A 27,752-nucleotide genomic window follows, 5' to 3' on the forward strand; every position below is an offset into this window, starting at 1 on the left:
CAGTGGAGTAAGAAGTAAGATCTTAGGCACTGTGTGCTCTTTCTCCTCCCTGCTTAGAGTCAGTAAGTGAGTGGAGGAGTGTGTGCACAGGTTGTGAAGCCTGAGGAGAGGTTAGTAAAGGGGGCACGAGGTCACACAGTGTGAAAGCAGAAAGGGTGGGCACACCCGGACAGGGCCAGGAGTGTGTGGGAAAGACGGAGGATAAGAGAAAGAGTTTTGTTTTTAAATGACATTGTGTAATAAAACCCAGTATTGTGTATTTTTTAAATAATAAAAAGTTGAGATTTTTGATATGATTAAAGCACAAAGTGGGATATTATGCATACATGGGGATGTCACAGCTCCAAACCCCTTTCATATGTACAAGTAATACACACTAGTAGTTGTAAGTTGTTTTAAGTTTAAGAAAAGGCCACATATTTGGCTGCAAATAGTGAGGTTTTCAAAAGGGAACTAGAGATGTAAGGTGTGAGAAAACCGGTTGTCATGAGAATGGACAAGAATTGACTGCAGAGACACAGAAGCATCGCCGAGACCGAGGGTTAGTGGCAACCCGGCAGTGGAGGACAAGCACTGACAAACATTGAGTGAGCGATTGATATCAGTAAGCTACAAAGCTGTGGGGCATCACTGTACTATATGTTCTACTGGCATCTTGTGTAGTACCATACATCATGGCTGTAGTACCATAGCAGCATAAGCATGGTATAGTCACAGTAGGCAGAGAAACCAGCTTATAGCTTGTGATAAGTATGCCAGGTAATAACAACCTTTGACCTAGGATAGAAGAAAGAGCAAGAGGCTAGACAGTAAGCCTGTTCGTCACAGACTGGTGGACACGTGGGATTGCTAAGCCTGAGTCTGCTCAAATAGGACACCTGGGGTCGGTACTTGGAGGTCAGAGAGTGGGAGTCATATAACTGAGGTTTAGGGAGCTGGATAGTACTACACAGTCCGTTTTTATGGTGTCTCAGATAGGTCCGTTAGATGAAGCAAGAATAATATGGTTGAGAAGGGAAATCTGGGAGTCAAGGACACAAGTTTAGGAGTTGGTGTTGGTAGATGTCTGTCTACATGGTGGAAACATTGCTGAGAGAAAGCCAAGGCCTTTGCCATGCCCACTGTAGGTGTGGGGAGGTGGGAGCGGGTGGCAGGGAGAAATTCAGCAGTTTGCACTGAGAAGGGGGAGCAGACAAGGAACAGTCTGGAGGTGATAATGAGCCATCCTACCTTTGAACTCACCCAGGGCTCGTGGAGTGTTGGCCAAGGACTGCAGTTGGTTTGATGAACTTCACGGGCCCTGTGTTCCCTGAGTGTAAACAGGCTTCCATCGGAGCAGGGGCTACTTGGAAAGACTAGTTGGGCTACAGGCGAGACTAGTTTTGACCAGCAGTGACTTTCAGAGATCACAGTGGAAGAATTCGATGGTCGGGGACTTATCCTCTATTTAAATAATTCTGCTTTCCAAAAGAACTCAGTTTCTCTTCCTGAAAAAAAAATCACACATAGTGTTCCGGGAGCTGACTGACCGTGTTTGCTTTGTGATGTCCCTGCTACAGGAGTGGTTCGCAGTCTATGTGGAGCTTAACCAGCAGATTGCAGCGCTCTTGAATGCCGGGGACGAGGAAGACCTGGTGGAATTGAAGTCTCTGCAGCAACAGCTCAGCGATGTTTGCTACCGACAGGCCAGTCAGCTAGAGTTTAGGCAGAATCTCCTACAGGCAGCTTTGGAATTTCATGGTGTGGCCCAAGATGTGAGTATCTGTTTCAGTCACTTTCCGTGTCTTCCAATGGCTTGTACAAACTGCACAAAACTCGTGTAGTTTTGCATGCCCCAGGGTTATTTTTCTGGGACAGTAATTGACTGGTGGAGGTAATAAGATAAAATTCCTCAGTTAAAAATTATTTGGTTGTTCTCATGCAGTTAAACCTACTGTCTAACTAAAGCATTCCATGCTAGTATTTTTAGTTTGATGGTTTCTCAATAATATATTTTATAACATAGGCAGAAATGGAACCCTTACTAACTTCCTGCATTCTGCTGACCTTCCTGGTGCATCTATGTTTCCGTCTTCTAGATAATGTGTATTCCGATTGCTCGTCCTAATCTTTTAACTGCATGGTCTTTGCAAGTGTATTTGTGATGACCTCATTAGATAAACCTCATTAATCATTGAAGACGTGAGACGCTGGTTACATCAGGGTTGTCTCTTTGTCCCTCGCTTTAGTTGTCTCAGCAGTTGGATGGCTTACTAGGCATGTTGTGCGTGGATGTGGCACCGGCTGATGGAGCATCAATTCAGCAGACTTTAAAACTGCTTGAAGAGAAGTTGAAAAGTGTTGGTAAGCAGATTTTAAAAATGCTGAAACCTATGGGTTCTTTGTAAAAATATTACCATGGTTAGACAGTTAATTTATATACTGAACTAATTATCATTTGCAGGGAACAAGAAAGTATAATATTGAAAGGTTTTATTCCCTTGAAGGGTTATAATTTATCCTAAAACATTTATTTTTCATCGTGATTGGTCAGTCCTTCCTTCCTCAGGCCTTTCACCTTCCTGTTACTCAATCTAAAGTGCTATGTCTTGCATATTCCAGGGCAGATATTTGTCATGCATGCAGAAACCGTAATTAGTTGTGAAGTGTTCATGGTAAACCCTGCATGCCCCAAAGTGTGTCTTATGCGGTGATTTTTGTTGTTGTTGTTGCTGTATTCTAACCGCAAGAAAGAATAGTTGTTTTGATTTTCTGTGTTGTATTTTCATACTGAGAATTATCTTCAAGGAAAGTGTGGTCCAGTTTTATTAACCCAGCTCTGACATTTGACATCGAGACCCTTCACATGCATGTGCAGTAGGAAACGCAGGCATGCCCCTGGTTCAAAGTCAGACCGAGAAGGGGGGCATTACTGAAGGAGCGAGTGGGGAAGATGCAGAGCGTTGAGGCGAGTTACTAGAATGCAGTGACACATGACTGAGCCAAACTAATTCATTATGAAAACAACTTCAGGGAATTAGTTTAAAAGGCATTTTTTGTGTTGACATTTTACTTGCTTGTAGCCTTTGTTAATGGATGGTGTGCATAATACCTATTTAATATTTCATGGGCCAAGTGTCATTTAAAGTGTCACAAGCTTTCTTGGGCCATACTTCTCAAAAGAGAGCTCCTGTGCATATGTCCAGTATGGGATCCAGGCATCTGGGGTGGAGCTTCCCATGCATGTGAGCCGCAGTGGCCCTGCTCATAGTGACCCTGCTCGCAGTGGTCATTCTTTTATTTTGATTATACGTTGTGAGTGTTTTTGAAATCTTGCAAATCTTATGCTCTTTTTTTAAAAAATGCATCATTTCCCTCAAATTTGGGACACAAAAGGGAAAAAAATAGGAAATCATATTGTTGAAATAGAGATCCCCATACTTCAGTTTTTAAAAGTTGTAATCTATGCAGATTTGTGTTTAGAAGAGTCCCTTTATGGAGAATTTGGCAACAGAACAAAGCAGTCCACTTTGATCCCCGTTAAAGGTTCTGTGACTGGGGACAGTGAGAGGCCCGCATGTCAGTGTCTAAAGCATCTCCATTTGGATCCCGTGTCTAGCTGCTGATGAGGAAATACCCGTGTTAAGAGATTCAATCCAGTGTCATTTGTTTTAGATGTGGGATTGCAAGGCTTGCGAGAAAAAGGCCAAGGTCTCCTGGATCAGATCTCCAATCAGGCCTCCTGGGCCTACGGGAAGGACGTGACTGTGGAAAATAAAGAAAACGTGGACCACATACAAGGCGTGATGGAAGACATGCAGCTTAGAAAACAAAGGCAAAGTTTGATGTTAATGTTCATTTCAGCACGATAGCGTGATACTGAGATAGAAGCTAAGTGCTCTATATTTTGCACACAAAATCAAGTCCCTTGCTTGTTCTATGCTATCTGTATGGTAGGTGTGGGAGGATTAAGTGTGGCTGCTCTGACATCTGTTGTCAGTTCATCGGATGAAGAGGCACCTTTCCCCTTTAACCTGGCTGGAGAGATTTTAGTTACTCTCAGATATTCACACTAGAAGAAAACTGCTTTGGATAGTGTGCTTTTCTGTTTTCTGTTAGAATTGGGTTAAACCTTACCTAATTGTCTCTTCATCTCATCTTCTTACGTCACACCCATTGTTGTGTTGAATTAGAATTGTGTAGAATTAGACAATGGGCTCGCATTGAATTTTTTTTTTTTTTTTTTTTTTACTTGAGAGACTAACAGAAACCTGAGGCTTTTTAGACATCCAGTCTATAATAGAATCCTGAAAGTGTTAGACAGTAAAAGATTTCAGGGCAAAGATAGGCACAGATACCTAATCTGACATGGTTGTGTGGAATTTTGCACACTTGGAAATTTAAGTCATGAAGGGAATTTCTCAGACGTTTCCACTCTACCTCACCGCGAGTCACAAGGCAGGAATCCCTTTTGCACCCTGCCCTGGACCTCAGTGTCCTCACTGTGGGGTGAGGTAGCTCTGTCAGCTGCTAGCTCCCATGGGCTCTGGCTTCTGTCTCGAGCAGGGTTTGTTCTCCACCCTGGTTCTGGTCCTTCCTGTGGATGATTAGATCTCTCCAGTAGGAAGTGTGATAGATGATTGTACACGTAGAATTGTCACCGAAGGAGAGTGGCCTGCCCGTCAGCCCTCTGTCTCTGATGTCACCACCTGGTCCCACAGCTCAGTTTGCAGGTCTGACCTGTACCCCCTGTTTTCTCTGCTTTATTTTCTATCTCTCTTTATTCTCCTTCCGGCCCTCCCTGCTGTCCCTCTGCTTGTTCTGGTGTGAGTAATCTCTAATTGCCGTTGCCGGGCTGTCTTGGCTCTGCCCACTTGACTCCAGTTGGTGCTCTCTCTGAAAGTCAGTGACGGCTGTGTCTTCCTCACATGCCCTCTTTGACTCGGTCCCTCCTGCTTTCTCCTTCAATTGCTGAAATGTGCCTTCCAGGCGTGATCCTCCTTTCTGAGTGTTCTCCCTGAGTCTACCCGGTATGCCCATGGCTTGCTGGTTACCAGGACCTCCCTGACTCGGGTTGCCTCTGCAGGATCCCTAGCTGGGATCTGCCACACTCCACAACTTACTCTTATAGATCAGATTCATTGTCTCCCAGACGGTGCTCTCCCGCTCTTAGTTTCCTGTTCGAGTTGCTGTCAGCTACCAAATTTGGAATTTATCTCTAAATTTAAACTTACCTCAGATGCCCAAGATTTTCTTTTTTCTGCCTTAGGTCTTACTGCTCTCACGGCTGCTGCAGACAAGAGTAATCTGCACAAGTACAAAGACCGGATGAAGCCTCTAACTCTGTTATCTGTTATTATAATACTGGGGTTTTTCTCACACCATCTCCCCACTTCCATGTCTGACCGCTATGTCCTACCCTAACAGTCCATGCATGCTTAAAGCTAACTCAAGAGTGTATTTCCATCCTTGAAAACGAAACAGGCATCTAAATAACACATTTTTGGTGATGAAATCTAGTCAGATTTACCAAACCCCATGGAGGGACGTCCTCACTTCGCATTATAAAAAAAGACAGCCGCGTAGCAGCTGCTACAGCCATGAAGTAAGACAGAATATTTCAAAGTGTTTCAACTCTTTTCTTAAAGAGGCTTCCTCCACTGCCAGAGCTCTCAAGGGGCGATTCTTCACATAGCTGATGACCTTGGGTTTTACTTTGGAAAGAGAACTCTTCTTTTCTATTGTTGCTTATATTCTTGCCTTAATGACTTTTACAGAACTGGGTCCTTTGAGTGTGTTTTATTTTGTTTTGTTTTTCTGTTCTTTTTGTTTGTTTGGTTGGTTTTATTTGGATTCCTGATCTTTTGGTCGTGATGTTGATAGTTTTGTCTTTTCCATTCTGGATTGATTCCTTTGTGGTTTTGACTGGAGGAGCTCATACTGACTCCTTCACTGGAGCTGATTCTCAGTTTCCTTCTTCCTCATCTTCATCCAGCTTCATTTCTTTCTATGGAACCTTGTTACCACTCCGAGGGGCAGATTTCTTCCCAGACATCCTCCTCATCTCCTCCTTTTGACTCTGTTTCTTAATAACTGGTGCCTGTTCTCACCACTAGCCATCTTGAAGTAGTGATCTTTGTCAGCCTTTGGTGCACAGCCCAGAGTGTGGTCTCAGGGCATCATGTCTTCAATGGAATAGAGAAATGAACCTTGGTGAGGGAAGCTGATCCTCAGGACAGGTGTAAGTGTGGAGCTCTGGGCCTGTCTTTGAGATGGAGTTGTGTCTTTAGGATAGTGAGACCTCCTTCAGCTCTGCAGTCTTAGCATCCTGCAGCTTCCCACAGAATCACAGTCGCTGTTAGTTTCTCAAATATGTGCTGTTTCTCATTCATCCATGATGTCTTTCTCTTTTTCTTGTTTTCTGTTTAGTGGATGCTTAACGCTAGGCCGCGAGTCACTTGTTCCTCTCCACCCCACAAATGTTTTACATGGACATGTAACAGCTTTTTACCAACTAAAATTCATTTCCTGTAAACATTTTCTAACCTGACTCCTGTGTGTTTAGACGGTACAGTTTAAACTTAGGCTAAGCTGTCTTGTTTTCCCAGCGACACACAATGTACACTGAGCTTATGTGGCAATTATCTTTACGTTACGGTGTCTTACGTGTCTTGCTTTAGATCTTGGAAGTGTTTATCTTTATTTCCCTTCTGTCACCGTAGACTTACTTAGATAAGCTGCACTGTAACATTAGGCTGTGACTGAGAGATCTTTATTTTAAAAGTAGCCAGTTCTGTGTTATCATAGGCTTTCTTCAGGAACTCTGACTGTAGAGCCGGGGCTCTTGGATCACCTGTGTCTGATACGCGGGGTTTTGCAGGAGTCTCCTACCTGCTCTAATGCATGGGATTGCATGGGAATGAAGGAAAGGGATCATAGCTTACACCAAGACACTGTTGTTCTCTCTGTTTATTATCCTTGCAGACCACAGTGAGATTAAACCATGTTCTGCATTGTGTTTGTCTTAACTCTAAATTTACGTGGCTTACTTTTTTCTTAAAGAGTATAGGTATACGTTTTTGGTTCGGAATCTAGTATTTAGAATTTGACAAAATGTATTAAATTTCCACAGAACATTATCCTCTAAACTTTTATACTTTTATCTTTGAAGCTTGTTTAATGGAGTTGGTGATGGAGGTTTCTTTGGGTTTTGGTGGACCAATGCGTTTATGCTTTCCTTCAATATTTTGCAGAATCCATGCTATCCTCAAGAGGGTTTGTCATTCAGTATCATCCCAGGTATTTTGAGGTCTTGATGTAACATAGATAATAGAGTAGATATTCATAAACTCTGACAAGTCAGCACAAAATAGCTGCAGTATCCATAGCATGGGACTAAGTATTGTAGTTTACTGTTGAACACTCGTGTCAGACGATGTTGCTGTAGATCACTGAGACCAGAATACTAAGCTGAGTTTGCTTTTGGTCCATCAGATGTGAGGACATGGTGGACGTGCGGAGGCTAAAGATGCTTCAGATGGTGCAATTGTTTAAGTGTGAAGAGGATGCTTCCCAGGTAAGGCCTAACCCACCGTAGGGGGTTCGCTTAGGTTAAGTTCATTGTAGGCTAATTTAGAAGGTTAAGTTCTCTTAACTGTGAACAAAGGGGACTCCCGTAGTGCTAAGGAAGCCAGTTTATTGCATCAAGTCCTTGTTTCTCATGTAGAGATTAGAGCCTGGTATTTCAGCTACTTTCCTGATCTCATTTCACTCACCCCTCAATGAAATCCTCTGTTGAGTTAGAGACTGGGAATGTTTATTAATCATTATTGTCAACCAAGTTGTTAGTTCTAGCCTGGATTGGAGGCTGGTGAAGCACATTGCTCTCTATCCCACAAGAGAATTCTCAGTGCGGCATGAGCAACTGCATGTAATCATGTAGTTAGTGTCAGAAAACCATTTAATCTTGAAGTTTAGAGAGAATTTATCATTTTAAGTCAAAATGCACATCTGTAGTAAGATCCCAGCAGAACTGTATTACTGGGACCTAAGGCCTGTGTGATGCTAGCGGCACATTGAGCACATCTCCTCAGTAGGTCCTGCCTTGGCATTTGAGACAGCAGTTTGAGGATCAGGAGAGATCATGAGTTCATAGAGCATGGCACCGAATGAACGCTAAAATCAGGATTATAATTAAAGAGCTAACCCATCACATGGAAGTAATTTTCGCACAGAGCTGATCTTTCTACAAGGAAAGAATTACAAGATCAGTTTCGTTCTGTGTGTTCATCAGGCAGTGGAATGGCTAAGTGAACTTCTGGATGCCCTGCTGAAGACCCACATCAGACTGGGTGATGACGCTCAGGAAACGAAGGTTTTACTGGAAAAGCATAGGAAATTTGTCGATGTTGCACAGGTACAGTATTTGTCTTCTTTTCTGCGAGGGCAGTGTGTGCTTGGCTTTCTGCAGATGATGCTGTAACAGCCTTCCAAGTCTAAAATCAGCCTTGTTACACAGAGCTAGGAAAATGCCAGCTGGTGCCCTGACCCCGGGCCACACAATCTCAAAAGAGGGCCCCCTCTGCTGTGCCACTGTGTAGACTGTTGGACAGGTCACAGAATTAGCGTGAGGTCCTTGTTAGCGACAACTGATCAGAAGCAGCGTTCCTAGTGTGTCACTAGAATTAGCACAGTGATAACAGGATTGTTTTGGGACCGAGTGTGTGTTTGTGTATCTGCCCTGATGCAGAATTTACACTGTCGTATTTTACTTTCTTATATGTAACAAAGTGTGGCGCTCACTTCACCTCTTCATTTTGGTAATCAGAGACCTTATATTCTTTTTGGCCAGTAGAATTTAGCCGGCTGAGATGGTGAGCACAGAATAAGGGCAGGAGCTTAAAGAGAAAAAACCTGGTAGCTAGCTAGACACCTTGCCGCGTTTGTTAGTTGTCTTTGCAGATTGCTGGCAGCCGCTTCCGTGCAGTACAGATGCTCACTGCTGCCACACAGCTGCCTCACCTCCTCATGAGTGCCTGTGTTCTAACATGGTGGTCCTTTCCCTCCCTAGAGCACTTACGACTACGGCAGGCAGTTGCTGCAGGCCACGGTTGTTCTGTGCCAGTCCTTGCGCTGTACGTCCCGGTCCTCAGGGGACACACTTCCTCGGCTGAACAGAGCGTGGAAGCAGTTTACAGTAGCGTCGGAAGAGAGGGTGCATCGCTTGGAGATGTCGATTGCCTTCCACTCAAACGCTGAAAAGGTAGGCAGGATCTTAAAAAAAATTCTTTTGAGATTTCATTTATTTTTCTTTTGTGTGTTTGTTTGCCTGAATTTAAGTCCATTCTCCACATGCAGTGGAGAGGCCTAAAGTGATTGTCAGATTCCCCTGGGACTAGAGCTCCAGACAGTTTTCATCATCCTGTGGGTGCTAGGAGTTGAGCCCAAGTCCTTTGGAAAAGTAGCCAGTGTTCCTAACCATTGAGACAGTCTCTTAAAGGGGGGCGGGGGACGGTACTTCACTGATATTCATTGCATTTATTAAAAATGTTACCTGGAATACTGTGATGATGCAACTACTCTATGTGTTGTGGAGGCTCATTTAATGTGTGTTGTCTTGAGAGTGTCTACACTCAATCTCCCAAGTTGACCCAGGCTGAAGTGCCTGGCCATGGGATTCCAGAGCTACAGGAGGCCTGGCTTCTTCCCCTTTCCCTGCCCCTCCCATCCAACCCAGGCTTCTCTCTGTCCTTTGCTGTCCCCTTGTCAGACTCTTTCCCTGGGTCAGGAAAGGGAACGATCTTGACAACTACGCCTGTCCCTGTGATAATTGTCAGGAAGTTTTAAAAGTTACTTTGTGACTTCATAATTCAGGGTAAAGGCTGGCCAAGCAAACTAATGAAACTAAAATCAAAACCTTTGTTCTGTGATTATTTTTAAAGATCCATTCTGGAATTTATTTCTCCCATAGTTTTATGCCATTAGTTAGAGAAGCCAATAATAAAAATAGTCGTGTTATTTGGGCAAATTTTTGTTAAAGCCCATTTCTCTTCACAGTGGTGATGCTGAATATATTCCCATTCAAGACGGAAATTTCATGTTGCTCTCCTATAGTGGGAGTTTATGTGCAGGGGACTTAAAGTTATGCAGTAATATGTGGAAAGCCGAAGTTATAGCCTTACCTCAGAATGAACAGATGTGACCGGAACCTTAGGAGGAGAGGGTTCGTGTTGGATCACACTGTTGAGAGTGGCCGCTGATTCTCACACCTGCTCCCTGACCCGCACAGATCAGTGTTGTTAGACTGGGCCCGGTAGTCTCAGACAACAGACACACAAGGCCTAACAAGGATGGAACGGGTATAGAAGATGGCTTGACTTGTTTACCTGCTAATTACCTTAGTGAACGTGTTTCATTATTATAAATAACACTACTCATCCAGGAAAAGTGTGGAGCTTAAATGTTCTTCTTAATGGGCGTGTCCAGGGCGAGCTGCCAGTGCAGGGCCCTGAAATCCTACCCTTCATGGGTCACAAGACCCTGCCTCTGTCAAAAGAGAGTTATTCAAGTTCCTAACAGCGTTCGTGACATTTTAGGATACTATTTTAAATGTGGGAATATTTTTAATTCAAGAACTCTTTAAAAGGTATAAAAAAATAAATATAGTTATAAGATTTTTAAATAGGAAGTTAGTCTGTCTTCCTTCCTCCCTGCCTTCCTTTCTTTCTTTTTGTCCCTGGCCTTTGTCTTGCTTATAACGACCTATTTTATTGAGTGAATTCACGTGAAGCCTTCTGTCATCATGCGCTATTTCTCTTCTTGACTGCTTTATTTATAAAGTAAGCCTGCACTCAGCTATAACTGTAAGCAAATTATACAACACAATAACTGAAAAGTGTCCTAGTTTGAAACCAAATCTTGAATTTTTAAATAAAGAAGAATGAAATGTCTTCGAACACAGTAGAGCTCCTGATATTAGGCGTATAACCAGTGAGATCAGAAGATCTTCACATGTTACCTTTGCACACACTGTGCTGGGTGTAGTTTGCAGTTGCATTGAGGTTTGGCGTCTGTAGACTCAAGAACAGTCTGACGTTCACACTCCACTCTGCTAAATAAACATCCCATTAAATGGTTAGTAAATGGTTGTCTAGTAAGCTAGAGACTATTTATTTCTTAAGCACAACTCTATTCATTTTCCAAATAGCACTCCATTATTTCTTCCCTGGGAACACCCTCCTTGTTTGTACCCCTGAGTGTATGTTATTAGAGCCGTGCTTCGTTTGTGATGAGGGCTCCTACACCAGTCGCAACTCAGCCTCCTACAGTTGATGCTTCTGAAGACCCTCAGCACGGAACCAGAGCGCCACCCTCTTCAATTTAAAGAATCCATGCGGGATTAATTCCCTTTCATCGTTTTTGATTGATGCTGCCCTTTTGTTTGCTACAGATTTTGCAAGACTGCCCAGAGGAGCCTGAAGCAATTAATGACGAGGAGCAGTTTGAGGAAGTTGAAGCAGTTGGGAAGTCACTGCTGGATAGACTCACTGTCCCCGTGGTTTACCCTGACGGGTAAGCTGCCTGCCCTTAGTGTGTAAAAGTTAAATTACTGAGAGAAGAAAAGCCGTTCTTTAGAAGGCTCAGTGTCTTCATTTTGGTCCACATCCCAACACCTACAGTAGATCAGTTGAAACCTAGAAGTCTACTGCTGTTGGCAGCAGTGGCAGTTGGTGTTTGCTGACATCATGTTTGCCTCTTGACAACGTAGATGGGCGAGTGCAGATTAGTTTGAGACTTGAACCTCTAGCCTAAGCTGTGAGGACAGGGAGCTGTGAGATTTGGAGCCCCATTAAGAATGGGGAGGGTCAGGGAAGGGACTGAGATCTATGAGCTCATAAGATACCAGTCAGGCAGCTTCAGCTCTTTACCTTTATTGCTTGTACCAGTCAGATTGAGGCCAGCGTGACCGTTCATGACTTAGAACGGAAGGAAATGAGGCTCAGATTCAGAGGACCAGTGATTCATGGTTGCAGCTGTTGGAGTTAGGACACAGTCTCAGGTCTGTCCTGCTCCAGAGCTGTCTTCACACTAAGGTATCCGAGATTTTCCATATGGAAAGTTATCAGGCCCTAACCTGTACCTTCTTTACTATTTCAAATGTGAGATGACCTCGTGTAAAAACCAACAAGCCAGGAAAAGAATCAAGAGTTTCATCCCTGCAGATCTTGTCACTGAGTTACTGAGCCGTCAAAGGAGTCAAATAATAGAGACACCAAGCCATCAGATAGAAGTAAAGTATCCTCTGTGGTCTAGTGATGGGGAGTATAGAGGCTGGAGCCCAGTGCCTCGGCTCCTTTTTACTTCTTAGCAGTGACTGCAGCTCTCCATGTCCCCACGCCTGATAACAGGGTGGAGTAATTATTCCAGATCATAGCAGTGTATGTGTATATGTATGTGTCGGGGGGAAGGGGTTCCTCCAGCCAATTATCTATACAGAACTTAGCTATGAGACACACAGGACTAAGTGCTGTGTCACGAACTTCCAGTGAATGTTTGAAATTCATATTGAAAAGAGTTATCAGTTTATTCCTGTGGAGAAGAGTATTACTCCTTGTCTATACAGAGAAAAATCTCTAGGGCTGTCTGGATTTGAACTATAAAAAGTAGCTTAATGTCATGTGACTTATCTGCAGCAAAGCGCAATCCCAGCAGCCATTACATGACCCCAGATGAACTAGTTTCTACATAGGCCGGATCACGTCTTATGATAACATCTGCTCTTATGCACCTGGTCCAGTGAAATGAACGTGTATTAACCTGTGTGTTTTCTGTGTGTCCTGACTTTAGAACTGAACAGTATTTTGGGAGTCCAAGTGACATGGCTTCTACTGCCGAGCACATCAGAGACAGAATGAAACTGGTCAGTCTCAAAAGGCAGCAGCTGAGACATCCCGAATTGGTGACCACGGAAAGCTAATATCCCCAGCTCCCACAGATCTGCAGGTCATATGCCCACACGTCACTGGTGGCACGGCTGTGTTATCCACAGCTCATTAAGATGCATTTCCCAGCAGGATAAGCCTCCTTTCTTCCCACAACACGTCTCTCTAAATGCTAACACCTCTTGGCTACCGAAGCATAATCACGTAATGTGCTGTGATGCTCTAGACTCCAGGTACCTTAACAGAAGGAACTGTAAACACTGCACTGGGTCCTTGCTTTCACGCTTTTACCTGACTTGGCCAGTTTGTAGATGAACAACTGATAATAAGCTTTTGAATGGTGCTAATCGGAGCTTAGGAATTCTCTGTAAGAACATGGTTGCCCTTCCTCCCCAGGTGATGTAGAATATTTAGACCATAGTTAGACTGTTAGTGGATAGTGGCGTCCTCAAAATTTCACTCTGTAATTCTTCAAAATTGATTATTTTTATTGTCTATATGAAGAAAACCCTCCAGGTCTTTGACATATCCTATTCATTGGAAGACATTTTCCTATTGCAGTTATAATGTATTAAAAGTTGTCTGTGCCTCATAAAAGTCTTCTTCAAGCTTCTCACTTAATTTGGTTAGTTACATCCCGATTCTAAACGTGAGTGCCTTACTAAAAGGCCATTCTTAGGGTTGTGAGGATGGGCTAGTCATTTGGTTTTAATGGTGGCTGCATGTATTTTAGGCAGAAATTTCATATGTATGCATGTGTATATATTAAAAAATAAGCATGTTTATTGTGAAAAGATTAGACCTTTAAGAACAATAATAGAAGACTATTTTTAATTTTTCTCTTGAAAAATACTGTCCAAATAGTTAACTACTCTAAAGATGGTTGTCTTTGGGGAAGGAGGGCTGAGGATGAAGGTATGCTTAACTATTTCAATGTAATCTTTTATATCACAGTAATTGCTCTGGAACTAAAGCAGAAATTGTTAATAATATTTAATATCTCATGACGCTAGAGACAAAATCATCCTGAAGAAGTCTAGTCACAAAAACTACAGATCTTTAGAAATAAAATTTGTCATAAAATGGTAATGCTTTTTATGTTTGTATTAAGTTATAAAATGTATATAATTTAACATCGTGTTAATTTTTATTTTAGAAGATTTTTTTAAAGGTGAAAACCAACTGGGCTTATGATCAGTACAGAATTATGCAAAGAATTGTATGCTGGTTTGTTTTTGCAGTCTATAGTGATGCTCACATACTCTCCTGTGCTAAAGCCAGTTTTCTCCAGCCTCTTCTCTGCCAGCCTTGAAGAATTCCATGTTCCTTGTCCGCCGTTCTCATCACTCTCTCTGCAAACCTTTCTGTTAGCTGTTACACCTCACTCTATGAGAACCTGTTCTTTTGAAAATCAGCCGTAGTCTTCCAGTTACCGAATCAAATGCTTTCTATCTGTCCCATCGCATCCCTTACTCTGTATTCCTGGCATCTCCCAAAGCCATCTTTCAAGGATTGTATCTCTGCCATCACCGTGAGTGTAGATCTGGACTCATTGAGAACAGGTCTCTTGCACATGCACACTCGGCTGCTGTCCTGGGCTCATGTAAGACATCTCATCCCCAGTGCCCTCCCGCGTTACCCGTCTGATCTAAATGCACAGCTTTCAGCCATCTTCCTGCCATTTTCACCTAAATGAAGGATGCGTCCTTGTCTCTTTTACCTGGAGTAGTTTTGATTAATGGTGCCACAGTGTCCAGGGCAAATATTCAATTGCTCCCACGTCTCACACTGCCACTGCCTCTGGCACCATCCAGAAGTTCTCTCTGTACTTGTAACCCTCCTTCAGGGCTTTCCTCCGGTGACTCTTTCAGTCTCACGACGGTGCTGAGTCTTTCCTATCCTGTCCTACGGTCCTTCATGGACTTCACTGTTGTCCCACGTGTCATGTGCCTAGACCTTGCCTTGTGTTTAACGTGCTTGGTCCTCAACGTGTGTGTCAGTGTGGGCGTTAGTAATAATTCCTCTTCTGCTGTGGTCTGGGGTGTATGAAAACAGTGGTGCTTCCTAGAGTCGGGCTGACTTGCAGATCTGCTTCTGTGGAGTGTGTATGTTAGATCCTTAGACATGCAACTTTAAATGCTTGTTTCTTATATTCAGTATCTGTTTCTTACACTGAATTTCAGAGTTGCCAGTGTTTTCATTATGAATGTAATTATATCATCAGCTCACGGATGCAAAATTCCAAATGAGTTAAGTTCAATGCACCTTAAGCTCTCTTTCCTTTTAAAAACGTAAAGTAAGATAAAATATGGAAATGCCATGTGTGATTTGAATAGTCACATACAGCAAGATACACGAATAGTCACTCTTGATTGGCAGATGTCCTGCCCCTCTGTTTGTGTGTCTTTGTTATGAATAAAAAAGTTATGAATAAAAACCCAGCAATGCCCCAGACCGATTTCTTATATGGTCACAGTTCACCTAGAGGACACATGAAGGATGTGACTTCAGTCTGTTCTTTTGTTTTGTTTTGTTTTTGTTTTTTGGTTTGTTTTTTTTTTTTTTTGGTTTTTCGAGACAGGGTTTCTCTTTGTAGCTTTGGAGCCTGACCTGGAACTAGCTCTTGTAGACCAGGCTGGCCTCAAACTCCCAGAGATCCACCTGCCTCTGCCTCCCGAGTGCTGGGATTAAAGGCGTGCGCCACCACCACCTGGCTTTCAGTCTGTTTGGAATCTCAGGCCTTTGCTATGTTGATGCTGACCTTGGCTTCCACGTGTAATTGAAAAGAAATACATCTTTCTCACTGGTTCAGTGCCATAGCCCCTACATCACTGTAGTTCCTCCTAGGGATTGACTGACATGTTAGCTGGGCGACTTTTATTAGGTTGTGTCTGTCTGCCTTTTCTCTTTTCGTTCCTGTGTGAACTCGTAGACAGTGGCGGTTCGGTGTCTTCTCTTAGTGCTCTCTGACGCAGCAGAGCTGTGATGGAGAGACGATAGCTTTCTTTACATCAGTTTGGCTCTGTTCCCAGTTCTCACTGCTTTGACCTTACTGTACAAGGGTGATCGTTAGTGATATTGGTGAAACTGCTCAGCCTGCTCACGCAGGTTCAGTACTGCAGAGCTGAGTGGATCTCTTGCTCCATTGGGATTTAAATCGGCTTGAATGTTACCTACTTGTCACTTCTTTACTTTCAGGTGATGTGTGGTGTGGTGTGAGGATTGTTACTGCCATCCTCACTGAGAACATGTCAAGTTGCGTTTTTGACAGTGCTAAGCAAATCATACTCTCTCATCTAAACCCCTCTGCATGCAATGGAATGATTGTCAGGTGGGCTGAATATATCCCGGCGCACAGGATACCTGGAAGAGGTCATCCGCCTTTCTTTTATGTGCTGTATAACTTTCCAGAAGAGATTTGGTATTCTTGTGTGGCTCTCACATCCTAACTCAAGCACACTTAGTCGTAAGAAAACCATGATGGCTGCTAACAACTAATGCTATTCTAGCTGGTGCAAATCTGTACATCTGGAGTCTGTATAGAAGGCACAGGTAGAGAAAAGCATCAGTAAATAGGCTGTGATCCGCAACAAGGTTTGTGCAGTGCTCGTACCTTTGATTAAGCACCGAAAGGAAAAGGTCTCTAGGATTTAAAAAGATGTGTGAAGACAGCCAAAACAGTTAACCGAGTTAACAGACTTAGCAGTGCTACCTTTCAGCTCTAGAAGTAAAGAGTCTCAGTTGAGAGCAGAACGTATTTTCTGATACGCAGCCAACAGATATCTTGGTGAAACGACATGGATAGCATTTGACACTCCTTGACTTCCTGAAATCAATATATGTCAATAAATATCCCCAAAGCTCTAAAATTTGGAATGCGCAAGTCATCAATTTCAATAATGAAACATAGTAATCTACAGAAGTATTGAGGATTGAAGGGGCATGAACAGTGGAAGGTATCATTGCTGTAATCCTACAGAGTAGGAAATAATACTCCTTAATCTTGCTCTGCCTCAAGTGGCATTCATGGAGTAGTAAAGAGGGTGTATGTTTATCCTCTCTACTCCACATTCCCTTCAGCCCTGCCCCTTCACCCCTACCCATATCTCACCAATGGATAAGGAAATGTGCATTTAGATTACCTGCGGAAGTACAGAGGGTGGAGCTAGTGCCCGCTTCAGTAGAATGAAGCTTTAAAACTGACAGTCTCTTCTGGGGACGATGACAGAACGTCAAGGTGGACGATACCGCACAAGTATCTTCTGTGCTGTGTTTGACAGGGCATGAGACAACTCCATTAGCTCCATTAATTAACACAAGCCGAAGAAAGTTGTGGTTGGAGTGTATTAAGAAGGAAACAAATTTAAAGCCAAGAGTGTAAGTCTGAGGAGATTTGTAGAATCTCCCAGTACTGGGGTAAATACGGCGTGAGTCCACCATTAGTGCTGGTCTCGCTTAGAGAAGAGGCGATTTGACAGACAGGCAGTGCTGACAATGGGGAAAGACCAGTCCTGTAATGGAGACTTAGAAATGGGGTGTCCCATGATGGTGCCAGTCTGTGGAGGTGACGCTCAGTGTGACTCAATGCCCCAGCAGGAGTTTGTAGCGCATGTGAGAATAAACGCTAATCTGTGTACCAGGACACAGCAGAACCTGTGCTCGGGCACGAAGAGCTCAGGAAAGCCAGTGCTGAAACTAAATATTATGAAAGCTGGGGAGTAAATGTTTCAAAGAATCGAGATTATTTTTGTGAGAACTCTTTATGAGGCGAGATGCAGTATATGAGTCTTATATGTCATGATACAGGAATTCTAAACATGGCTAAAAATAGTGACTGTTGGGCATTTAGAGCAGAGGTGGGAAGGGCTTGAAGTAAGACATGTGGAACACGGGGGCCGTGCGCGCTGAGGCTGGTTCCCAGTGAACCATAATCGAATGCAGAGTCCTTGGACTGGCCGGATAGGGTGAAGGCGCCTGTCCTTTGAAGGCAGTGGCTGCTCACTCTGCAGGGTGAAGCCTCACCCCCGTGTGTTTTGTTTTCTGACTGATTTAGTTGATTAGATGGAGCACAAACAAGTCTTACTTTTGTCATTTCTCCAAAGAATGTCTTCATCTTGGCCCGGTGTTAGTCCTCACAGCCAGTTCAGTCGCTTGAGTGACATCGGGGTGGATGGACTTCTCAGCTCAAAATACCGCTTGGGCAGTTTTTCACCAGAGTAGATTGGGAACTGATGATCACCTCACACTCTAAAGAGAAGCGTAGTTTTCTAAATTGGCACAAAATAGTATTTGGTGGCAATGATTTTCTAAGGGCCTTTTAGGGAGTAAATGGCAACATTTTATTATAAAAATTTAAAGTCCATGAAATTTAAAATGATTTCATAGTGTCCTCACCACTTGGGCGTTAGTGCATATTGCCTTATCACATGCCCTTCCGTCTGTCCATCCACCCAGATTATTTTTGATGTATGTAAAATTGCAAGCTCCTGTATACTTCCTTCTGAACACTTCGGCTTACCTCTTGCTCATAGCTTTCTTTTGCTGTGAAATCTACCTGGAGAGAACATTCCCATGCCCTGTGTGTTCTTAAATACGTGAGTGCGACGTAGAGGAAAACCTATTCTAGAAAGTTCTCCCCAATCCCTGACCCCACATGACCCAAGCGCTGCTCTTTTTCCAACTGTAAGTTAGACTGTTCTGTTTTAGAACTTGATTAGCATCTCATGTCAAGTACTCCCTTTGATAAGCCTTCTTCACTACCATATTTGGGAGATTTATCCATGGAGTTGGTTTTATTAATTCATTTTTGTTTTATTGCTGAGTTGTGTTCCCATTGATTGTATATTACCACGTGTTTTTCCAGTTTCTTATTGGCTAATGGGGCTGTTGGCAGGAGTGTCAATCACCAACAAAGCTGCAGTGATTATTCTTACATACGTCTGTGTGAAAATAGTTGTTCATTCACTCATGGCTAAATAGTTAAAATTGCTGGCTTGTAGGAGTGTTTTTAAAAAGAAACTACCATTCACTTTCCCAACATGATTGTTCTGTGCTCTGATTTTTATATTTTGAATGTGTAAAAAGGTGTAGACTATTTTTTTCTGATTGCCGTGTTTAAATAGTAAAAGAAGTTGGGGTAGAAATGATATCATTCATGTTTGAATGTGGTAGTTGGCATTTGAGGGAAGTAAGGGAGCCTGTCTGCCACAAAGTAGCTCCCCAAGAGGTTCCTAAGACGTGAAATTTTAGAATTAGCTCCACTCTGTAAAAGGTCAGGCTCTAAGCATGCAAACATATTAGCTAGAAGAAACGGCACGAGCTCAGTTATCTTACATTTACCACACGCTCAGTAGGGAAAGTAAGGTCCATCATTGAGTAGTAATGAAGAACACTTTGTGATGGAAGTGGAGTGGACCAGAAACAAGAACATATACAAGAGTCAGTTCCTGGTACCACAGCATGAAGAAGACCCCTGTTTAGGGAGTACCCCCGTGGTGGTCAGGAAAGCAGAAACCAGGACGGCAAGAACTCTACCTCACAGTTTTACGTAGCGGATAGGTGTGCTGTTGTAGACTTCTAACCTGTAAAGGTCATCGTTCTCATCTTTTCAGCCCAGCTGTGTTTGTTTCGTACTTGGTGACAGTTTCTCTGCTGTGTGCCGTCCCCCTCTTCTGTTCATTACACAGAGTATTCGCCTATAAAGTTATGATCATTATATGTTTCTGATACCCATGTTCAAAAATACCAGTGTGTGATTTATCTAACCTTTCTTACAGGATTTCTAAGGGCTGGGAGATTTGGCCTCTGTTGTACATCCTTATAATGTGCCCAAATTGTAAATATGCAATAAAACCTTAAAAACAATGGCAGCAGATTTTGGTATGTATTTCTTTGCTATTAAACAAGTTTGATTTTTGTAAATAAAGATTGTTCATAAGATCTAGGTAGAATTTAGTCATTACCGGTCTCTATAATATAATCTGATGAGTCTTACATCTTTGAACCTATTTTAATTATTTTTTTTTATTTTTTGACCAGTATTTTCTAAAAATCTTTTATTTAAATAAAAGAAACTATGGCTTGCTTGTTCTGAAATAATTTAAAATGTTAGAAGATAGAGGTTTCTCACTGACAACACAATCATCTTCCCTGAGTGGCATAGAGATACAGTGCTGTTACCAGGTACTGCATTACTAGGGTAGCTGTGTCATCATAGGTGAACAGTGTTTACATTCCCTCTTCGCACCAGGATTGGGGTGTTGGGGGGGAGCGCACCCAGTACTTTGTGTGTTCTAGGCAACTACTCGGACACTAATTTACATCTCCAGCCCAAGAAATCAACTTTTTAAATCCATATTTTTCTGTAAATAATTGCAGCTCCAGAATGGCTGCCATGAATTATTGATTTCAAAAATTTGGAAATTTGCCAGTAAAGTATCTTTGAATTATAGTTCAAGGCATAAACAAAATATTATATACAGAGAATCTATATTAATAGTTATTTTCACCTGAAGTCAATTACAGTGTCCAAATCTCTAGATTTTCTATTAAAGATTTGACATCCATAAAGCTGTTTCAAACTCCTCAAGGTCTATGTTTGCTCACATTAAAGAGAGAAAATGTATGTAGCTCAACATCAACCTTGATATTTCTGTCTGCCTTATACTTAAAGTATTTTTAGACCTACCAGTGGTGTGGGAGGTCTTTCTGTATATGTATTGTTTTTATTGGTTAATGAATAAAGAAAATGCTTTGAGCCTATAGCAGGGCAGAACAGAGGTAGGCAGGGAAAACTAAACTGAATGCTGTGAGAAGGAAGATGGAGTCAAAAGAAGCCATGTAGCCATACCTGAGACATGCCAGAACTTTACCTTGTAAGCCACATTCTTGTGGCAATACATAGATTAATAGAGATGGGTTAATTTAAGATATGAGTTAGCCAGAAATAAGCTTAAGCTATTGGCAAAACAGTATTGCAAATAATATGGTTTCTGGGTAATTACTTTGGGACTGAGCCAGGAAAAAACAAGAGGCTTCTCCTACAACATACCAGGTCGACCAGTTATCCACACACAGTGACAGTTGCCCCCATGGATGTATTAGTTACTGTTCTGTTGCTGTGAGAAGACACCATGACCAAGGCAACTGAATGGAAAAGTTTATTTTGGGCTTACAGTTTCAGGAGGTTAGAGCTTGTGATGTCAGAGCCCCAGGTGACCAAACTTCAGCTGAGAGCTGGCATCTTTAGCTATAACAGGAGGTAGACAGCATGTTGGGAATGGCACCAGATTTTTGAAAAACCCATGTCTAGTGACCTCCAACGAGGCCACATCTTTTAATCCTTCCCAAACAATTCCACCAACTGGTGTCCCAAGTATTAAAACGTGAGCCTGGGGGGTATTCTCATTCAAACGACCATAATGGGGTAAGTCCTATATTTAGGCTGAACCAGGCTCTGCTAGACCCTTCTGTAACTGGGGAGCATCAAAGACAACCATTAAAACAGTTACTAAGATATTGTTGCTTCTTTTCTGCCCTATTAAGCAAACTCATGAAAGGTGACCTTATATCTCATTATGGTTAACAATAGTAAACTCTGAATGATGGCTCTGCCTGTAGATTTTAGAACATAAAACATTCATTACTGCTATGTTCTGTAACAACATTTGAAGCTCATAGACCCTCTGGGTTGACTAAGGTCTTAGGGTATAAAAATAGATCAAGGTTCAGTCACAGTGTAGGCATACAGTTAGAAGTAGAACAAGTCTTGGGTCAGTGACAAGCATCAGTGTTCCTCAAACCAACTGGAGAGCTTATGAAAATGTAGATTCAGATTCAGTGAGACAAGAATAGGATCTGGGGTTCTGTTTCCACCCTGCAAACCATACACAGTTGTGGGTATTGTTTTCGACATAAGGTCTAACATAGCCCTGACTGGCCTCAGACATTTGACTGTGCTGGCTTTGAGTTCCTGATTGTTTTTTGTCCATCTCCCCAGTGCTGAGCGTCTAGGTCTGCACCACCACATTTGGTTTACACACTTCTGATTGGAAGACTCTAGAGCATCCTTTCTAAATACTTACATATGTTGATTTTCAGACACCACCCTCCATTTGCTAACACCCAAACCCAGGGCTTCTTTCATGAGAGAATAATAATAATAATAAATACAGATGTGTGCCAGCATGGTGGCACATACCTTTAATCCCAGAACCTAAGAGAAAGGCAAACAGATCTTTGTAAGTTTGAGACTGAACTACTCTGCATAGCAAGTTCCAGGCCAGTTAGTGCTGTGGAGGTGGTATTTTGGGGGAACTATGTCATATACTCCTAGGAATTTGGGGTATCAGATGTGTTTATTAAATGACCAGAAGAGAATGCATTTTCTACTGTCTCATGAATCAGTGATGGTTGTGGGCAACTAAAGAAAGGTAACTCCTTTACAGTTTATCTTTTTTAAGTCTATTCAAATGTAACATTCAATTACTGTTTCTACAAGAATTCCATCAGATGTACAGACAGTAAAAACTTCCCCACAGCCCATCAATTCAAGGAACATCTAGTTAACATTCTGTGAATTTATTTCCTTTGTGCTTTTACATAGCACATATTTGCACAACACATTTACATAACAATATGTACACAACACATACATATAACGTGTATAACAGTGTACATAACACACATGTACCATCACCCAGCTTCACCCCTGCCTTTCACTATGATTGTCTTCACACCTCAGATTTCCCTTTATAAACGTGTGTTTTTTTCTGCACAAGTCAGTGCTAACACTTGACAATGCATAGAGACCACTGTTTATGAAACTTGGTTCCATCCCCGTTCTTCTTAGCCGTGCTGCAGTGAACACTGGACGTTGCCATTTTGACAGCATCTAATCTTAAGGGTTCTGAAGGTAGAGACACACTGAGTTATTTATACTCTTAGGCACGTGGCATGCCAGATTTTTCTCCAACAGGCTGGGCAAGTTCATGCTCCCTTCAACAGCTAACACACCCAACATGACATTTTTTTATTTTCAGCACAAGAGGTTGTTTCTTTTAAGCATTTTAAATCTTGGGGAAAGAAAGTTGTGTTCCCAGTTTTAACTGAAATAGTGTAATGGTTAGCAATATCCACCTGGCTTCCCTATTGGTGACTTAACTATTCTTTTCCTGTGTTTTTCCACTGGAGCCCTAGCATTTTTATTTGTTTAAAGAAGCTTTTTTATAAAAGTAGTAATTCATCCTATTTATAGCATGCATTCCCCCCAGTTTGTTGTTTTGGCTGTGAGGGACACTAGCCCACTCAAGCACATGACTCTGGCAGGCTTTGCGCTTCTCTCCCATTCCCTCAGTCCTGCTAAAAGCCATTAGATTACATTCCTAAAGCTAGTCACCAGGATCCCTTTCCTTATTTGGCCACTTCCTCCTGATGCTGACTACCAGATCCAACAATCAGAAGCCCCTTTTGGCTCACCTAATTAACATGCCCAATTAAAATTAAACACCTCATCCTAACACAGGGTTCCCCCTTTGCCTTTATAAACCACTGCTTGTGTGCCACATCTTTCTCCTCATGCAGAGGCAGTCCTTTGGCCCCGCCAGCCCCTTCCCCTTCCCTTGTCCTCTTCCCCTTCTCCCTCATCCCATATCTCCTTTGCCAGGGCATCCCAGCAAACAGGACCACCCCCCCCCTTGAAAATGACACCTGTAAGGTCATTTGCTGCAGTTTTTCATCCTGAGTCAGGAAGCAGCTACTTTAACTTCTCTTCCCCACTTAATAAAGAATTTCTCTGTGAAAACAGGTGTTTGGGTGTGGTTTCTGCCCAATCTGGGGTCTGGGAGGAAGCCCCACTGTTTGGGGGGAGTGGGGTCTTCATTCTGTCTTTGGGCGGTTTAGTGACCATATTCACATATCTTGAGACTTCTGTTCACTAACCACCTTGGATTTTTAGCTTGGCTTTGAGCCTGAGCTTTGTTCCTCTAGCACAGTTTCCATTTTTCCCAGCTCTTGCCACCATAAGCATTTCTCGTGTATTGCATGAGGTAGTGAGAGGGGACAGAGGTTTTGTTTTGTTTTCAAATGCCAAATGCTCTGAACATCACATATTGAATAGTTTATCCCTCCATCAATTGCTAGAAGTCCCGTGAAATTATGCTGCGTTTGTAAGTCCCGTGGTTCACATCTACACCGGCTATTCCGTTCTGTTAATCGGTTTGTTGTTCTGTGCCAGTACTGCATGGCTTTCCACTATGCTTTAAAAGCCAACAACGAACAGGGTAAGGTGTTTTTTGTTTATTTCTTTGTTGGATCGTTTGGTTGTTTCTGTTTGTTCTTTGTGATAGCCCTGCACAGAAATCGCACTTTCTTTCTAAAACAACTCTTCTTATTTTGGTATAAACAAAGAAGTGCTCCATAGGCGATGAGAGACGCTAGCAAATCTGTGGGAACGAAGAATGACGTGCTTTGAAACAGCTACTAGTAAGGAGGGAAGGGAAAAGCAGTAGTTGTGGAGGGGGTGACCCACAGTCCGCAGCACACACTGATCTGGAGAAGCCCGGATGCACAGCAGAAAGAACCAGCCGAATCTGGACGGGGAAAAGGAAACACAGAGCCAATTGAATTGTTCTGCGCTGATGATGACAGCTGATCTCAGTGTGTTTCCAGGTGTGTTTACAGCAGCACACTTGCCAGGAAAAGGCAAAGCACATCGGAATCGAAACCCACGAGTCCACAAGACATGAAAAGAAAATAACATGCTCGCGTGAATAACAGGAGAAGTAGAGACCCAGGCCCTGGACTAGCATACCATAGCCACCTGTCAGTTACAGTTGCCTCCAAAGAAATCTCAAATTTGCATAGAAGTTTCTGGAATTGACAGTATTTTTTAATTTTTCAATTTGATAAATTTCTTATACTTCTAGACTTACAATAAGAATTGCTTCAGACAGTAAGACACAAACCAAACTTTGGGTTTCCATGATTTAAGGCATTCAGGTAAGAGTCCTGCTTTAGTGTCAGGTGACACTACCTTATAGTTGCAAACAACTATTTAATGTGTCTAATGCATCCGGGTCAGTGTCCTCAGTCAACAAGAGCAGTAAGAGAGATGTTTTCCTGGTAATTAAAGAAGGTAGCCATAAGACGTTCAGCGGGTAGCTGGTTCAAGGTCAGTGGCCTACATTAATATTTCCATGTGAGAAGTATTTTCTGGACGGAAAGTCTCAGAGGAGAGATTGTTGTCTTCCTCTTTAAGGTTAACTGGCTCCTTAGGTTAGTGCTTTGCATCACAGATACTCAGGAGGTATGGGAGGTTTTGTTTTCTAAGGAAAATGGACATTTGCATAAACGTTAAAAAGCCATTACATTTTGAGGATTACTGATCCCACCCCGTTTAGGCGGCTTTTCCTTCAGGAATAACAAGGCTGCCCTTGGGAAAGGTGAGAACAGAGAAGACTCAGATTTACTTTGAAGAGTCCGCTCTGATTGGGAGGCTCTACCTGAGTCCAGGATCCTCTCATGCAGCTTCATTGTGGGACACAGGCTGTCAGCCTGAGCCATTGCACCAGGCTGTAAGACAGCCTTACTATTAGATCAGGTTTTCAACCAGAGAGGCTGAGGGCGGGGGTGGGGAATGGGGAAGGCAGGTACAGTGTGTCCTGATGGAGGTGACCAGGAGGGGAAGAGAGGGGGACACAATTCTCCCATGCATTTCACCGTGAACTGGTTCTACCTATGTTCTATATACTTGAAGCTCTAAGTATAGTTATGAGATGGAATTCTAAATAAAACACATTACTGTTATTATCCTGGAATGTAATTTTTCAATCAAGAGCTTTTAATTCTTTGATTTCAAAGTTTTGTCGTCCCCCCCCCCCAAAAAAAATGGTTTGAATTCATACTTGGGCTTGTCTGTAATGGGACATGGCCTCAGACACACCACTCCCCTGCCTTTCTAAGGGTCAGAAGGAAAATCGTTAAGAAATACAAATAGTCCTGTTTACCAGGCCGATCTGCTCAAGCCTGACCAGCCTGCAGGGGCCAACGAGGAGGGCTTTCACTCCATGCCTGACTCTGTGAGGCGCCCCTCTGTTTTCCTGTCCCTGTTTCATCTGCCTAGCACAGCTGTCTGGGTCTCTGAGTGACGAGGGACAATAGCCACGCCACCTTCCGAGACTGGATCTGCATTTGCCCCCCAGGCTCCAGAGTGGTTGACAGATGAAAGAGGAACGGTGACATAGGCTCTGAGCAGTATCGCTGTCATTTGTGTGCTCTGTCCCCTTATCTGATGGGTCCGCAGGGGACAGAGGTGGAGTAATGTGCTGCTTTTGGGTTCTGTCACTTTGTCCCTTTCCAATCTTTCTTTCCGGTTTTTGTTCTTGTTTAGATAGGATCCTACTTTGTAACCCAGTCGGGCCTGGCACTCACTGTGGTGGGGAGTTTGTAAGGGATAGGCGGCCAGGGAAGAGGAGGGTGGGAAAGAGAGATAACAGTGTCACACAGCAGCTGGGCAAGAGAGAGAGAGAGAGAGAGAGAGAGAGAGAGAGAGAGAGAGAGAGAGAGAGAGAGAGGAGAGACCACCCCCACTTACAACAGGGATGCCCCCTCACCTGCCTTCATTATCTTCCTATGCCAAGGACCATTGAGGGGGATGATGTAATGGGAGAGGGGGAGAGGGAACTGAGGAAGGAAAGGGGAAAATAAAAAATTCAATCGGAATCCCAGGACCTGATAAAAGACCAACCACAGTCCACCAGCAAGTCTGCTTCCCCACAGGGTGGTTTCTATCTCCATGAACGCCCGTTTTCACCTTTTCCGAGTCTTTACTTTTTGTCCCTGTGTGTTCAGCTCTTTGTTGGCCTCTGTGAAGACCATGGGCACCTGGACAGCCAGCCATGCCACTGATGCTCCCATTACACCGTGTAGCTCAGGGTGGCCTTGAACTAGAAGCAGCCCTTCTCTGAGTGCTGAACTATAGGCAGGGGCTACAATGCCTGCCTGCTATTGTCTCCTTATAAGACTTTTTCCTGGGAGCGCCCTAACAGACGGTCCCACCGCAAAAGTGCTCAGCAGTGGAGAGCGATCCACCCTTAGACACTACCATTTTTGATCTAACGGTTTGGAGAGAATTTACTCGCTCTGAAACTGAAGTAAGACATTCCAAGTGAAGCGGCTGGCCTCCTGGCTCACTCGCTTCCTGAGCTTGGATGAACCCCATAACTTTTCTTGCTTCAGCTTTCCAGTCCATGACAGCAGAAACCTGGAGTCCAGGGCTGTCGAGCAGAAACCCGGAGTCCAGGAGCAGAAACCCGGAGTCCAGGGCTGTCGAGAGGCTCCGCTACATTAAAATTATATGCCGTACAAATCTAAAGGGAGGCGGGAACCAGGGTGCTGACAATGGGGAAGGAGGCCTTTGTGCACAGTGGGTGGCGATCTCTGTTCTCTCTGGAGCCCAACACAGCTTTGCCAGAGGCAGACTCTAAACTCTACCAAACACAGACTGACTGCGTTTGAAGTCTTTCCTTTGGTGAGGGTGGGGTTGGAGATAGGAAGCCCGTTTGCTCTGGGTGGGGTGAGTCAGGCGGGGTGTGGGGCAGATGACCTGCTACTTTTGTTTCCATTTTGGATTTCCAGCTTTCTGTGAGGTTCTCTCATCTTGTTTCCTGTTTTTCTTAAAAGCCTGTGCATATAAATACCTTTTTCCTGCAGGTGTTAGTGACTTCTTTATTCTTCTGCACAGCCTCTGCCTTTCATGTGGGTTCTGGGACACCCACCCCTCTTCCCAGGGCTAGGAGTTCTGTGTGAACTGGAGCAAGGCATATTTGCTTGGGA

At 43.2% G+C, this 27,752-nt stretch overlaps 1 protein-coding gene across 9 annotated transcripts in view; it reads left to right on the plus strand.

Annotated features, from left to right (window-relative positions):
* The window catches only part of Sestd1 (SEC14 and spectrin domain containing 1), a 95,095-nt gene extending 75,216 nt beyond the window's left edge, over positions 1-19,879 (plus strand). For all 9 annotated transcript variants that reach the window (XM_057754914.1, XM_057754922.1, XM_057754917.1 and 6 more), the window contains 8 exons: positions 1,560-1,754; positions 2,229-2,343; positions 3,655-3,814; positions 7,474-7,555; positions 8,273-8,395; positions 9,050-9,241; positions 11,429-11,550; positions 12,826-19,879. In XM_057754914.1, coding sequence (XP_057610897.1) covers positions 1,560-1,754; positions 2,229-2,343; positions 3,655-3,814; positions 7,474-7,555; positions 8,273-8,395; positions 9,050-9,241; positions 11,429-11,550; positions 12,826-12,955 — 1,119 coding nt within the window. In that variant the 3' untranslated portion in view covers positions 12,956-19,879. The remainder of the gene's footprint in view (positions 1-1,559; positions 1,755-2,228; positions 2,344-3,654; positions 3,815-7,473; positions 7,556-8,272; positions 8,396-9,049; positions 9,242-11,428; positions 11,551-12,825) is intronic.
* The last annotated feature ends 7,873 nt before the right edge of the window (positions 19,880-27,752 follow it).

This window comes from Chionomys nivalis, chromosome 22, assembly GCF_950005125.1.
Source record: "Chionomys nivalis chromosome 22, mChiNiv1.1, whole genome shotgun sequence".
Classification (NCBI taxonomy): Eukaryota; Metazoa; Chordata; class Mammalia; order Rodentia; family Cricetidae; genus Chionomys; species Chionomys nivalis.